Here is a 12456-nt window from a genome sequence, read left to right on the forward strand (position 1 = left end):
AAATTATATCTTGGTCATGGTAATTAAGTAGAACTTTCTCTTCGTCTGATACCATGAAGACTACAACAATTTGGTTTCGCCTGGAATGAGCTATGCAGCTAGGCTATCACCCCACCTCATACTAGCCTATGCGCTATTGGTGGTTGGGAAGTGGATCTTATGCGGGACGGCGTTCCCTCCCAGCGCGTCATTCTTCCGGCAGTTTTGGCCAACGAGCTGCTCCCGGGATAATGCATGATAGTCCCGTTCCTGCATTATGCCCTTGGAGGTTTATGCCATATAAGCTGGTGAAATATCAGTCCTAGCAGGGTCGGATCTCTCAAGTGCTCAATCTCATTATTCTGCGAGATTTTTACCTCTCCACAGGTTTCAATTGAACAACCCTGTACGCCCATAGTGAGTGACCAAAGTGGAAAATCCTCATTCGAAGAGGATGACTTGAAAGACCCCATCGAACATTGCGAGTCTGTGAACGTACAAGACTTGGACACGATTGAATCAACACGTTGCAGCAAGTATGCCTGGCTGGTGTCAATCACCGCTGGTGTCGGCGGATTCCTATTCGGTTATGACACCGGCATCATTTCTTCCATTCTCGTAGTGCTCGCTGATGACTTGGGGGAAGCCCTCAAATGACTGTGGGCCGTCTGATCGTTAGACTGGGTGTTGGTTCTGCCGCGATGATCGTCCCAGTACGTGCTTCACATCCTCCCTCACTCTGAATATTCAATTGACTGACTTTGCCAGCTGAATATCGTCGAAGTAGCTCCTGTTAAACATCGCGGGCGTATGATCAGTCTCGACAACCTCTCGATCACCACGGGCCAGCTCATCAGCTACGGCATCGGCGCCGCATTTGCAAATGTCAGCGCTGGTTGGAGATACATGGCCGCCATCGGCGCCGTGCCTGCCATAATCCTCTGCACTTTGCTCCCGTTCTGTCCTCAGTCACCACGACAATTATTGTAACACTATAAACCAGACGAGGCAGCCAAAGTGATCGCCCAGATCTTCACCGATGGAACTCCGCTACAAGTCCAACAAAAAGTGCAGCATATCATGATTCACGTGGACCGGACACGAAACGAAGACAAGAGTCTTTGGTGGCTGATCAAGCAGCTCGTGATCCCTGCCAATTACCGCGCCATGTTCGCAGCCTGTGGTCTCATGGATATTTCACAACTCGGCGGATTCATTTCTATCCTCTATTACTCAGGCACGCTCTTTGCCGCCGTAGGCTTCGACAAACCCATCGCGGTGGGAACTATCATCGCAGCCACAAATTTCGTCTTCACCCTTCACCTGGATCAATCTACTTCTAGTCGACCGTGTCGGCCGTCGCCAGATCCTCCTACATACACTATGGGTGATGGCGGCGGCGCTAACACTCGCCGCGATTTGTTTCCACTGGATCCCACTCAACCACGACCTCGAACTTACTTCGCACAAAAACAGCTGGGCCGCGGATCTTGTCCTCGTTTGTATGGTCGTCTTCGTGGCATTCTACTCTGCCGGCGCAGGTAACTTCGCTTGGATGTCCTCCGAATTCTGCCCACTCGAAGTTCGCGCCGTGGGCACTATGTTGCTTACGATGAGCTGCTGAGGCTCGAATGTGATCGTGTCCTCCACTTTTCTCACACGGATGGCAAATACCACACCATCGGGTGCATTCGGTTTCTATGCGACGGTGTGCTTCTTCGGCTGGGTCGGGGTCATTTTCTGTTACCCGGACGTGAAGGGTATGACGCTGGAGGATATTCGGGAAGTCTTCCAGCACGGCTTTGGCGTGCAGTATGCGCGTGAAATACAGCGTGGGGCGGAACAGCGTCGCGATACCGCGAGGGAGAACGTGGGGGTCATAAATCAGGTTTGGAGTGGGGTGGATGGAAGGAATGTTGGGGTAAACCTCTAACTGGGGTATGCCTTGTTTATGACGAGATATCTTGCACTTTAGACATAGATTTCTTTTTGATCGGTGCGGGTTTTGTTGCATGGCTGCGGGGCAATGCCATTGCAAGACCGACTCTGGGATTATTGTTGATGGTTTTTTGAAATTGTCAAGGTCAGGCCCATGTAGTCATGCTGGTCTATTGAGTCTGGTTCGGTTTACGGCAGGACTCGCCGGCGCTAACCAACTTGGCGCAGCGGGCCAACTTGCCTTTTTTGCACTTTTGGTCCTGCCCAGCTGCGTTGTCAAAACTAAAGGATATTTGTGCTGGGAATAAGTTATGGCTAACTTTGGACGCTATATAAATTGCCTTTATGAGAAGTAGAAGGCGATAGACACATTCAGATGACAAGAAAAGAGATAGAAGACAGACATGAGTTCAGATTAGATATACAGATCGAGAATGTTCTATTCCACCTTCTTGTTGCATATACGCTTTTGGGATTGATTATTCGCATGAATCCTTTTATTGGACATTTTCTCGCTCTCCGCGCGATTTTAAATGCAGATGGTCTTCCAAGCGTCCGGTCATATCATCAGCGAAAGGCACAGCTCGGTCGAACTCCGACTGCCATTGATTTTTCTCCTTGGTGCCCAAGCCAGGCCAAGAATAGTAGAGATGAACCATTCCCTCGGAGAATCTCCGTTAGATCTACAAAGTTGCCATGCATGAAGGGTCAAGAAATTTTGTCCTCATTATCTACCCCGCAGTCGCGAGGGACACAAGGTTTGACCCCGATTAAAGCCACGAAGGTAAGTTGAAAGTCGGCTACTGGTTACTGGTCTGTTGAATGCCACCAACAAATGCTCTCGATTTGAGTATGAAGACATATTGGTAAAATGAAGCTGATTTGAAACTAATTCTGAAGTTCTCAGTCGATGGTACGGTATAATTATGATATCGGAGTGCTTTAGCTGCATACTTCGGTATGATTTCACCCGAACCCTCTAGCAAAATCCCTGGCTTCTCCACCTGGGATGGATATTTCGACACAAGGCATGGACCCAAGGATGTCCTAAAGATGTGCCAGTTTGCGTTGCTGCTTGGCAATCATATCAAGCAAGATCTCCTCACTGCCACCGCTCACAACCAAGACACGCACATCGCGGCTAATTTGCTCAACCCTCTGCCCTTGACCTTGTCGAGAGTACCCAAGACCACCAAACACCTGCTGTGTCTCTCTGGAGATCTTTTCTAGATTGTGTGCAGCCTGCACTTTCAGCATGGCTGCTAGAGGAGAGAAATCCAGCGACGGCAAACGAATAGAACGATGTACCAACTCCTCCACATACGCTTGGGTTGGCTCGAGCATGTTTGCCATTCGCGAGAACTTCTGGCGGATCACTTGGTTCTCAAAAAGAGGCTTGCCGAAGGTTTCGCGCTTCAAGGCATATCGATATGCGTCTTCGTAAGCGACGCGTCCGAGTCGAAGTGCTGTGATACCTACCCACAGTCGTTCGTGGGCAAAGGCTTAAATAAGAGTAGAATAGTTAGCCTTCGGATATGAATGCATCTCTAATATTGACACTCACTAGACATAATGATCTCAAAGCCCTGGTTCTCCTTGCCCAGCAAGTTCTCGGCAGACACCAGGACTTCGTCGAACTCAATATATGTTGACCCTGTTCATCCATTGGTAAGTGCACGTCGCATGAAAGGTCATGGAATTTCTAATGAGATATTCTTACCACTGGAGCTGACTCCGGAGTTCTCGATTTTTCTCTTCGAGATCTTCTCGTTGTCCAGGGGCACAATGAACACAGAGATACCCTTAGCACCAACAGGCCCGGTCCGCGCAGCTACCAGCCCATGGGTAGCCCAACGACCCTGGGTCACCCACTTCTTCTCACCACTGAGCACGTATTGCTTCCCATCTGGAGTTTTCTTAGCGGTTGTCGTGAGCCCGGCTACATCAGAGCCAACTTGGAAATAGTTAGTGACCACCTATCCCGAATGACCGACCGTGGATATTATCACTCACTCTGTGGCTCAGTCACACAGAGACAATGTCTTTGCTGTCCACGCAGAAGAGGAGCAAGATATTTCTCTTTCTGCACTGGTGAGCCATAACGGTCGAGGGGCGGCCCTCCGACGGTCGCGCCGCCGTTGATACCCCAGATGGTGCCTAGACAAGCAGATCGAGCCATTTCATCGATGATCTAAATCTTCATTAGACAGGTGCAAAGGAAGTGCCTTGAATATACTGGCTGATACAACTCACGATTGCATCGTGGAACTCGTCCCATTCTAGATCGAATCAATTATATGGACATTTTGGACTGGTCAACGAGACACACTCACCATCCACACTCAGCCCAGCGGGTAATGTCACACCCTTCACATAGTCCTTGGGGATTGGAAACGCTGATGCGGCCAGAAATCCCAGAGATGCATGTCTCTTGAAAGCCTATTCTTTGTGAGCCTTAGCGATCGCTATGAGCAACTGCTAGCACTCACTGATTCCGGAACCTCAGCATTTCTCTCCCATTCCTCGACATTTGGCGCAATATCTCGATCGACATACTCACGAACGAATCTCTGAAGCTTATAATGGCTTTCCTTGAAGTACGGGTGATCATGGCGACGATGCCATGCTGGGTCAGCACCAGGAATTTCGGAAGTGAGTGCAGAGGCCATGTTCAAAATCGGTACGAGATGAAATAGTTCAGGATTGATTTAGTTGAGAATTAATCTAACATGATGGCTTGACCGAAACATATATCCTTGAATTATTCATGCTTGTGGAATTGTTCGGCCTCGAAATGTGCTTGCCATGAATTCCGGATACCGCGTCGGTAAATTTCTCCAGTAAATTGTAGAAAAATTCCGAACGCGCAACTACTCAGTGTCGAACCGAATAAAATAATGATAAGATAATCTCAAAAATCCCTAAACTTTCATAAAATTGGTTCGAAATAATTCGATAACATCGCACACTCACTTATCTGTCACGATGGCCAACACTCGCCTAGATCAGATACAAAGTCACCTTGGGCCGAATGGTTTGGAAATGGATCCTACCCGCGTTGACGGCCATGTAATTATCATAACCGGTGCAGCACAAGGTAAGATCCACAAATTAATCAAAGTTTATTCAGAGTACTCAAGGATTGCAGGCATCGGTCGATCAGCGGCCATTCTCCTCGCTCAGAGGGGAGCGAAAGTCGCGATCAATGATCTAGATAGCGAAAAAGCAGCGGACGTTGTCCGCGAAATCCGAAGCCTGGGACATATTGCAGAGGCCTTCCCTGGAGATGCTCTGGATGAAAAGTTCCCCGACCAACTGATAACTCGAGTTCGGGCAAAATGGGGGAAGATCAACTGTTTAATCAACAATGCCGGTATGCCGATCCGTCTCAGCATTCTGAGAAAACGACATGCTAATCGCTCCCAGGGTTCTGTCATGATAGTGCCATTCACAAAATGCCGGACGCCAAATTTGACATTGTGATGAAAATACACAACTACACGCCGTTCCGCCTCCTCAGGGCCCTTTCCTCGCACTGGATGGACCCCGCATTCCATGATATGCCTAAGAACCTCGTTAATGTTTCTTCCACATCCGGGCTACACGGCGCCATGGGTCAGATCAATTATGCAACAGCCAAGGCAGGAATAGTCGGGCTCACAAAAACTGTGGCAGTAGAATGGGGCCGGTAAGTAAATTTGAATAATGAATGGAGGGCCTCCGCCCATCTGTTAACCTTGAATTAGATACAATGTGCGAGCCAATGCTGTAGCATACGGATGGATTGACACCCGTATCACACGTCCTCCTACTAAGTCGCAAGTATTAAGCATTGGAGGGCAGCAGATTAAACCTGGCATTCCTATGAATGCGAAGAAATGGCGAGACGTTTCGGACATACCTTTGGCTAGACCAGGGACTGCGGATGAGGCTGCCAGGGTTATGTTATTCCTAGCTAGCCCACTTGCTGCATATGTAACTGGAACTTGTATTGAGTGCACTGGGGGTCGATTCATGTGATTAATTTACCAATTGGAGGGGAGTTGACAAGATTTTGACTTATGGACTATCTGTCTCATACGTCAGGTATCAGACTAATGGGTCTATGGACTTGATGACAATGCCGTTGCTTTATATATCCATTTTTGGCCTATACTTCATCCAAGTGCAACTGGGCTTGTGGTTTAGTGGTATAATACTCCCTTAGCATGGGAGTGGTCCGGGGTTCGATTCCCCGCGAGTCCAACTTTTTGGCTAGTAGGGTGGTGGTAGTATGTACCCACTGGCTCTTTTTTCGTAGTGGAAATGGTACGCTCTGAAACTCTAGGGGGATGCGTTTTAAACAGAAGATTGCAGTTGACCATTAGATCAAAATTTCACCTTCGCAAAATTCCTCCTTGTTAACCTCATTTGTGGTTTTTGAAGATTTAAATCCCGATACTGGCTCAAATTATCTACGGTCGAAGAATTCCCGCAGCCAAGCCACTCTTGATCTAGCTAGCGAAAGCAAGGCTAGCTCAGTTAGCAGGGATGAATGCGCAATTGTTATCTAGTTCGTCGATTTACTTGGATCTCGGGAATTAAGACCGTTCCGACATTTCGGGAATTTTCTCAGTCGGGGTGATCCATAAAATTTCCGGGCCATCTCTCCGACGAAAGGATGTAGTCAAAAGAAAAAAGCTCCATAGAGAACTTAGTCGCAATAATTGAATAATACTACAGATATTCTTAAAACAAGACCAGTGGTCAATTTTGTTCTTTCTTCTAGTGACGCATACCATAAAAATGTCAATCCACTATTCCGCGACTTGGACGGCTATTCCAGACAATCTGTCAATTTCTCAATTGATGCAACATGGTGTTGAGAATACCCACCCGGAAAAGGTCATCTATGAGGAAGCAATCACTGGAAAGACGGCTACCTATGGACTCTTTCATCGCCAAATTCGCCAGACAGCCTTTACCTTACGCCAAACCTTGGCCTTAAGGCCGGGGGATATAGTTTCCATTTCTGCATCCAGCTGCATCGATTACATTCTGACGGCTCATGCTGTTTGGTGGGCTGGGGGTATTGTGAGCCCAATCAACAACACTTTACATGTCGATGAAATTAACCATGCGCTTGATCTCATCAAACCAAGAATCTTCATCGTCGATGAAACTCTGTACGGGAAAATCCCAGCTATAAAAGAGGGCTCACACCATGCGCGCCAACCGAATAAGATGGAAATTTTCACCATTGGAAGCAAGGTTAGTACAGGCTGGCTACGACTTCCGCTTGTCAATTTGCCCCCAGGTGAAAAAGGACTCGAGCTACACAACCCTATCCGTGCAAACAATTTCGATGCAAGAAAGACTTGCGCCGCGATCTTACTTTCGAGTGGTACAACAGGCGCATCAAAGGCAGTAATGCTATCGCATCATAATCTTGTTGCCACCTGCTTCCAGTTAAGGAGTGACAATCCTCGAAATTGGCGTGGATCGCAACGAGAGATTTTCTTCCCGCCACTGTCTCATGTTTATGCGCTTTACGTCTGTTTTACCATAAATCTTTGGCTGGGATCATACGTTTGCTTGATGCCTCGTTTTGATCTTGAGCTTTACTGTCGCCTCATGCAGGATCGCTCGGCCACGCTGGCCAGAATTGTCCCTGCCGTTGCCAAGATGCTTGCCGAGAGCCCAGTTGTTTGTAAATATAAATATCCGAAGTTGGAGTATTTCAGTTGCTCTGCTGCCCCATTACATGTAAGAGTCTTTCAATCTAGACAATGTCCCCTGGAGATTTCATGCTGATTGGCGGTCGGTACGTGTAGGAAGAAACGGCAGCGAAGCTTCGCAAAGCATTTCCCGGTGCCGCGCTGTGTCAAAGTGAGTACAATTGAGATGTCCTTTTTAGAGCCTATTCTGGTATGCTGACACTTCTCTAGCTTATGGATGTACCGAGCTATCTGGTCCATGCGTTCAGAGTGGCGTGCGGGACAGGAAAATGCCACTGTCTGCTTCAGGAACAGTGATCGCAAATTGCGAGATTCGATTTGTAGACCTCGACGGCAAAGATGTTGGAGCCCGAGGGCCAGGGGAGATTGTTTGTAGGGCACCAAACGCAATGATGTACGTCTGTGCAACATGTAAGCCTTTTACTCGAAACTGATTGGAAGATAGGGGGTACAAGGACAACCCACAGGAGACGGCAAAAACAATCTCAGAAGATGGGTGGCTCCATACAGGCGATCTAGGTTACCTTGACGAGAAGGGTTATTTTCACATCTACGACCGTCTCAAAGAAATGATCAAATACAAAGGGTATGTCTTTCTCTTTGGATACGAACCGTGGCCTGCTTATACTAACAAGACTCCAGATTCCAAGTTGCGCCCTCAGAGCTCGAGAACATCATTATTCAGCATCCTTTGGTCCACGAGGTGGCGGTGGTTGGAATTTGGAGTCCCAAGGAGGAAACTGAAATTCCACGCGCTTTTGTGAGTCTGAAAGAGGATCACGGACGGGATGCCGTAAGTGTTGCAAAAGAAATCGCAGATTTAGTTGCGAGTAAGGTTTCAAACTACAAGAAATTGAGAGGAGGAGTCTTGATAATTGATGCACTGCCGAGAAATCACACGGGCAAACTACTGAAGAAGAAATTGAAGGATTATGAAGCGATATCACAATGCGGCCAGAATCAATTGGCCTCGAAGCTGTGATACTTCAGGCTGTGTATCTACATGTTCATGGGCTAAATTCTTGCTCAAGATGTGAGATTTTTAAACCCCATCTCTTTCTCATCCATGCAATTTGTTATCAAAAAATCGACAAGAAAAAGCAATATGCGAAACAAAGTTTTTGATAGAAAGTGATGCTATTGTTATTTTGTAAGGGATTTTCATCACCTTTCATTTTGTGTCTGTGTCAAAGGTAGTGGCTCCATGAGTATTTCCCAGTCAAAGTCCCCAAGGTCATTTAATCCATTTTCCGCGATCCACGCTGGCATAGACTTTGAGAAAAGTCTCGAATACGTCGATTCGGGCGTGCCACTCTCCATTCTCACTTGTGAAGTATTGTCAGGCAAGTGCATCTCGTCTATGAAAAGCTCGCTGAAGTCTGGTAAATTCTCAGGATCCTGGAGCAGCTCTTCCCAAACGTTGTTGGAAAGAACATCACTTAAAGACTGATAAGCTCTCGAGGCAGCCCCGATACTCAATGAAAGGTCATGAAGGAGTCGTCTCGCAGTTTCTTTGATACTGTCAAGGTGACATGCTTCTGCCACTGGGGTTTCTTGTCGTCTCTCGATCTCAATCCAATACAGACTCTCCACTAGTGCAGATGTCAAGAAATAGCCGCTGGGCTTGTGACTGCCGAAACTATCGGTGTAGGACTGAACCGCATCTACCATTGCTTTGCAAAGAGAAATACACGACTCACGTCGCTGTCGCTCGTGCTTCTCCGATCGTAAATGGCTATGTCTGATGCTGAGGCGGAGAAATGTAAACCTCTGAGGCTGAAGTGTCAGTACTCGATGGATGCAGACTACAGCAATTTTCAATTGGATCTTATGGAATCTTACCAGAAAAACTAGAAGTCGCCGCCGGATCTGTGTCTCGTTATCACCCTTCATGTATTCCAAAGCCTTTCGGTAATCCCAAAGAAGGCTGTCGGGAAGACGACGATAGGCCAGCATAATCTTGGTGTCTGTTAATTCAACTTCATCAAAATCAATTTGTTTCACCGAGGCGCGTGGGGAGAAAAAGCCGTCCCAAATATAAGCCCACAAATGACTGTAGTTCACCATGCTTTGTAGCATTTCATGATGGTCGCGTAAACTCTCGCCGGTTCCATCATCATCAAACTCCCTGACACCGCACTCATTTTCTCGAACAGAGTACGAGATACCAATCTTTTGGGTGATCCTTTTGTCGAGAAAATACAATGTCCACCAGAGAGACTGGCGACAAGCAATCTCGGCCTCTGTATTTTCAGGCCACCGCTTTTGATTGTTCAACTCAAGACAGCGAGCGATATGGAAAGCCTGAGAAGCACTCTGCAAAGCCGTATGTAGCTTTTCAGCGGCCAGAAAAAATGATGCTGCGATAGTATAATAGATCATCGTCTCCAAGTCGTTATCATGGAGCATCCCAAAAGACTCCATCAGACTTAGCCCTTGGCAATAGGATTGAGATCCAGGAGAAATATCGGCGGTGGCGAATACTTCATCCATCAGGTCCGCATAGGCGAGCATATTGAACAAAATGGCAATCATCTTGCAGTTTGTCGCTGTCACGATTATCTGGTTCGGATGGCTGCCACGCATTGTCGAGCCTATGGCGACCGATAATTTTTCACGAACATTTTCCCCGCGCAAGAATGGCCAGAAACATCCGAACTCTTGCAAGAAAGCTTCCACGCGGGACCACAAGATAGAAGACTCGGGTAGCTGAACAATCTTTGTGATTCTCGGAGACACCCGCTGTGGTTGAGGTGTGTCCCTGCCCTTGCCAAGCTTCCGAAGGGTACGAATCTGGGAACTCGTCGCAATACTGCTAGGACTACTTGGGGATGTAGCCTTAGCGACAAAAGTATCCGTCGTTTGAAAGATTGCAAAATAATATTGCGGCGAACGGGGTGCTTCTGGCGATATGAGGCGGCTATCGAGCGTCGAGCCGGACGTGTTCATAGCTGGAAGGTTATTCAATGGGGACGTCGTCTGAGAAAGTAATTCGGTGGCAGGTCTCTGGAACGCTTCCGTATCTTCATCATATTCCAGTTGGCGATTTTGGCATAACTCCTCCACTTTTCGCTGTAGCCGAGCCAGTTGGCTTTTCATGGAAGAAGGGTGCTGTCTTTTCTTCGGTCGAGCATGTTCAGGAGAAAAGGGGCCACTGAATGAAATATCTTCTCAGCATCAGATAAATCACGAGTTTTCAATTCTCAGATTCTCCATACCCTATCATGAACTCGGAATCGCGCTTTTTCGGCTTTCGGCCTCGGGGTTTGTATTCCTCAAAGGCGCATTGAATGCCCCTTGCTTCGCAATTGGCGCATAATGGACCTCCGGAGCACTGTGGTAGTTATGAGAGAGAGTACCGAAATGAGGTATTCACGCATTGGATACGGACCTTCACTTTCCGTCTATGACACTCGTGGCTTGGAAGTCGAGGTCAGCGATTCCACTAGCGAAAAGATCCTAACAAACGGGGTGATTACCAGGCGTGCGAGGTATATTGGTCTCGTTTTGAGCGATCCGGTCTGATCTGGGACATTGTAAATAAATGAGCTCACTATTGTAGCAATCTCTCTCAGAAGATGTTCTCCGGAGAGAAATTTACTATGAACTGTGTTCATGGTTGGCGACATGCGGGGAAATCTCCGGGGGTGGAGTATCCCCATCTACCGGCCAGAATGCCGAATGATCGGTTATGTTGAAATTGATGTTGCCGCCCGAATTTAGACTCGAATTATGTATAGCGAAGTATGTATTGCATGTACTCAAGAGTATATCGATGATACCCTCAATAGGAGCGAAACAAATGTCATGAATCACTTAGCCTCATTGCTTTTCTAGCGTGTCGTTTAAAAAAAAATAAGGCCAGTTTGATCACGCTGTATCAGGGAAGCGCACGTATGTAGCTCTTCATTGTCTTCCAATCTGTCTGAGTTGTTCGATTTATGCCCGTCAGACTATCTTGATAGTAAAACGAGATTGAAAAGCATCTGTAGTGACAAATATAGAAAGTTAATTCAGCCACGTGAACAGCATATCCTCCGGACTACCTTTTCTCCAATTGAGTTGGCGTTGGAATAATCCAAACTCAGGTCAAGCCATACCCAGAATCGAAAATGGACGCTGCAGGTGAGCTCAAAAACTCGGCTTGGTCTTTCGTGGCGACCTGCTTCAAAGGGATTTGTGCCATCACCACTAGATTGCATTGGTCGAGTTTCCGAGTATCTAGTCCCAGTGCGGCGAGCCTCATTTCGCACGCATATGGAAGGCCGCGTTGACCATAGCCAGGAAGGCCGGTGTGGGGAGGAATTTGAGGTGTGCGGCGTTCTCGGGGGTCGTGGACCAGACAAGGGTGGCGTGGTTGTTGGGTAAAGGGAGTAGAGCAATTGGACCGCCAAGCGCAGGGAGGAAGCGCTGGTAAGCTGTGCGCAAAACTTCAAGCTCTGATATTAGGTGAATGGAATAACTTGTCGCATTCCCCCGGAAGTTTACTTTCCATGGTTCTGGGTCCTGGTTCTCAGTCCTGCTTATGCTTGGCGACACATCCACCTGTTTGCTTATGTGCTCCAGCCACACCGCGCATTCGTATCGCCCAACACCTTCTCTATCCATTAGGCTTGATCAGGTAAATGGACTTTTACGCTAATTGCGCCTCCCCGCCGATTCCGATCAGCAATCTACCCACTGAAGACAATCCTGCAAGCCCCAAGTCAAAGGCCTTAATTATGTGATCACCCAGAATGGGATTTGCATCTACCTGCCAAGACTTTCATGCGACTGCCTAACCCTAATCCTATCCTCAGCCTCAAAATCTCATGTGCCTACT

The 12456-nt window shown here is 47.6% G+C and overlaps 6 protein-coding genes across 6 annotated transcripts; 3 read left to right on the forward strand and 3 right to left on the reverse strand.

The window, feature by feature from the left end:
- Positions 1 to 632: 632 nt before the first annotated feature.
- N7473_003289 (Myo-inositol transporter) lies at positions 633 to 1912 on the forward strand (the record flags this gene model as incomplete). Its single annotated transcript, XM_057149229.1, has 5 exons — positions 633 to 692; positions 748 to 874; positions 983 to 1233; positions 1277 to 1520; positions 1605 to 1912. 5 exons carry the CDS (start codon positions 633 to 635, stop codon positions 1910 to 1912), a joined length of 990 nt encoding a protein of 329 aa, XP_057012883.1.
- A 1052-nt stretch (positions 1913 to 2964) lies between these two features.
- On the reverse strand, positions 2965 to 4586 carry N7473_003290 (acyl-CoA dehydrogenase family protein; the record flags this gene model as incomplete). The annotated part of the gene is made up of 7 exons (XM_057149230.1): positions 2965 to 3419; positions 3482 to 3571; positions 3638 to 3871; positions 3931 to 4108; positions 4171 to 4196; positions 4251 to 4356; positions 4407 to 4586. The coding sequence occupies 7 exons, from the start codon at positions 4584 to 4586 to the stop codon at positions 2965 to 2967; spliced, it is 1269 nt and encodes a 422-aa protein (XP_057012884.1).
- A 316-nt stretch (positions 4587 to 4902) lies between these two features.
- On the forward strand, positions 4903 to 5937 carry N7473_003291 (SDR family NAD(P)-dependent oxidoreductase; the record flags this gene model as incomplete). The annotated part of the gene is made up of 4 exons (XM_057149231.1): positions 4903 to 5014; positions 5066 to 5290; positions 5344 to 5605; positions 5664 to 5937. 4 exons carry the CDS (start codon positions 4903 to 4905, stop codon positions 5935 to 5937), a joined length of 873 nt encoding a protein of 290 aa, XP_057012885.1.
- Positions 5938 to 6765: 828 nt separating this feature from the next.
- On the forward strand, positions 6766 to 8616 carry N7473_003292 (uncharacterized protein; the record flags this gene model as incomplete). The annotated part of the gene is made up of 5 exons (XM_057149232.1): positions 6766 to 7662; positions 7731 to 7785; positions 7845 to 8028; positions 8080 to 8220; positions 8277 to 8616. The coding sequence occupies 5 exons, from the start codon at positions 6766 to 6768 to the stop codon at positions 8614 to 8616; spliced, it is 1617 nt and encodes a 538-aa protein (XP_057012886.1).
- A 182-nt stretch (positions 8617 to 8798) lies between these two features.
- N7473_003293 (fungal specific transcription factor domain-containing protein) lies at positions 8799 to 10583 on the reverse strand (the record flags this gene model as incomplete). Its single annotated transcript, XM_057149233.1, has 1 exon — positions 8799 to 10583. The coding sequence occupies one exon, from the start codon at positions 10581 to 10583 to the stop codon at positions 8799 to 8801; it is 1785 nt and encodes a 594-aa protein (XP_057012887.1).
- A 1293-nt stretch (positions 10584 to 11876) lies between these two features.
- On the reverse strand, positions 11877 to 12242 carry N7473_003294 (Ubiquinone biosynthesis monooxgenase (Coq6); the record flags this gene model as incomplete). The annotated part of the gene is made up of 1 exon (XM_057149234.1): positions 11877 to 12242. The coding sequence occupies one exon, from the start codon at positions 12240 to 12242 to the stop codon at positions 11877 to 11879; it is 366 nt and encodes a 121-aa protein (XP_057012888.1).
- Positions 12243 to 12456: the final 214 nt, after the last annotated feature.

The sequence above is a fragment of the Penicillium subrubescens genome (genome assembly GCF_028828155.1).
Source record: "Penicillium subrubescens strain IBT 31985 chromosome Unknown utg000002l_segment0_segment0, whole genome shotgun sequence".
Taxonomy (NCBI): domain Eukaryota; kingdom Fungi; phylum Ascomycota; class Eurotiomycetes; order Eurotiales; family Aspergillaceae; genus Penicillium; species Penicillium subrubescens.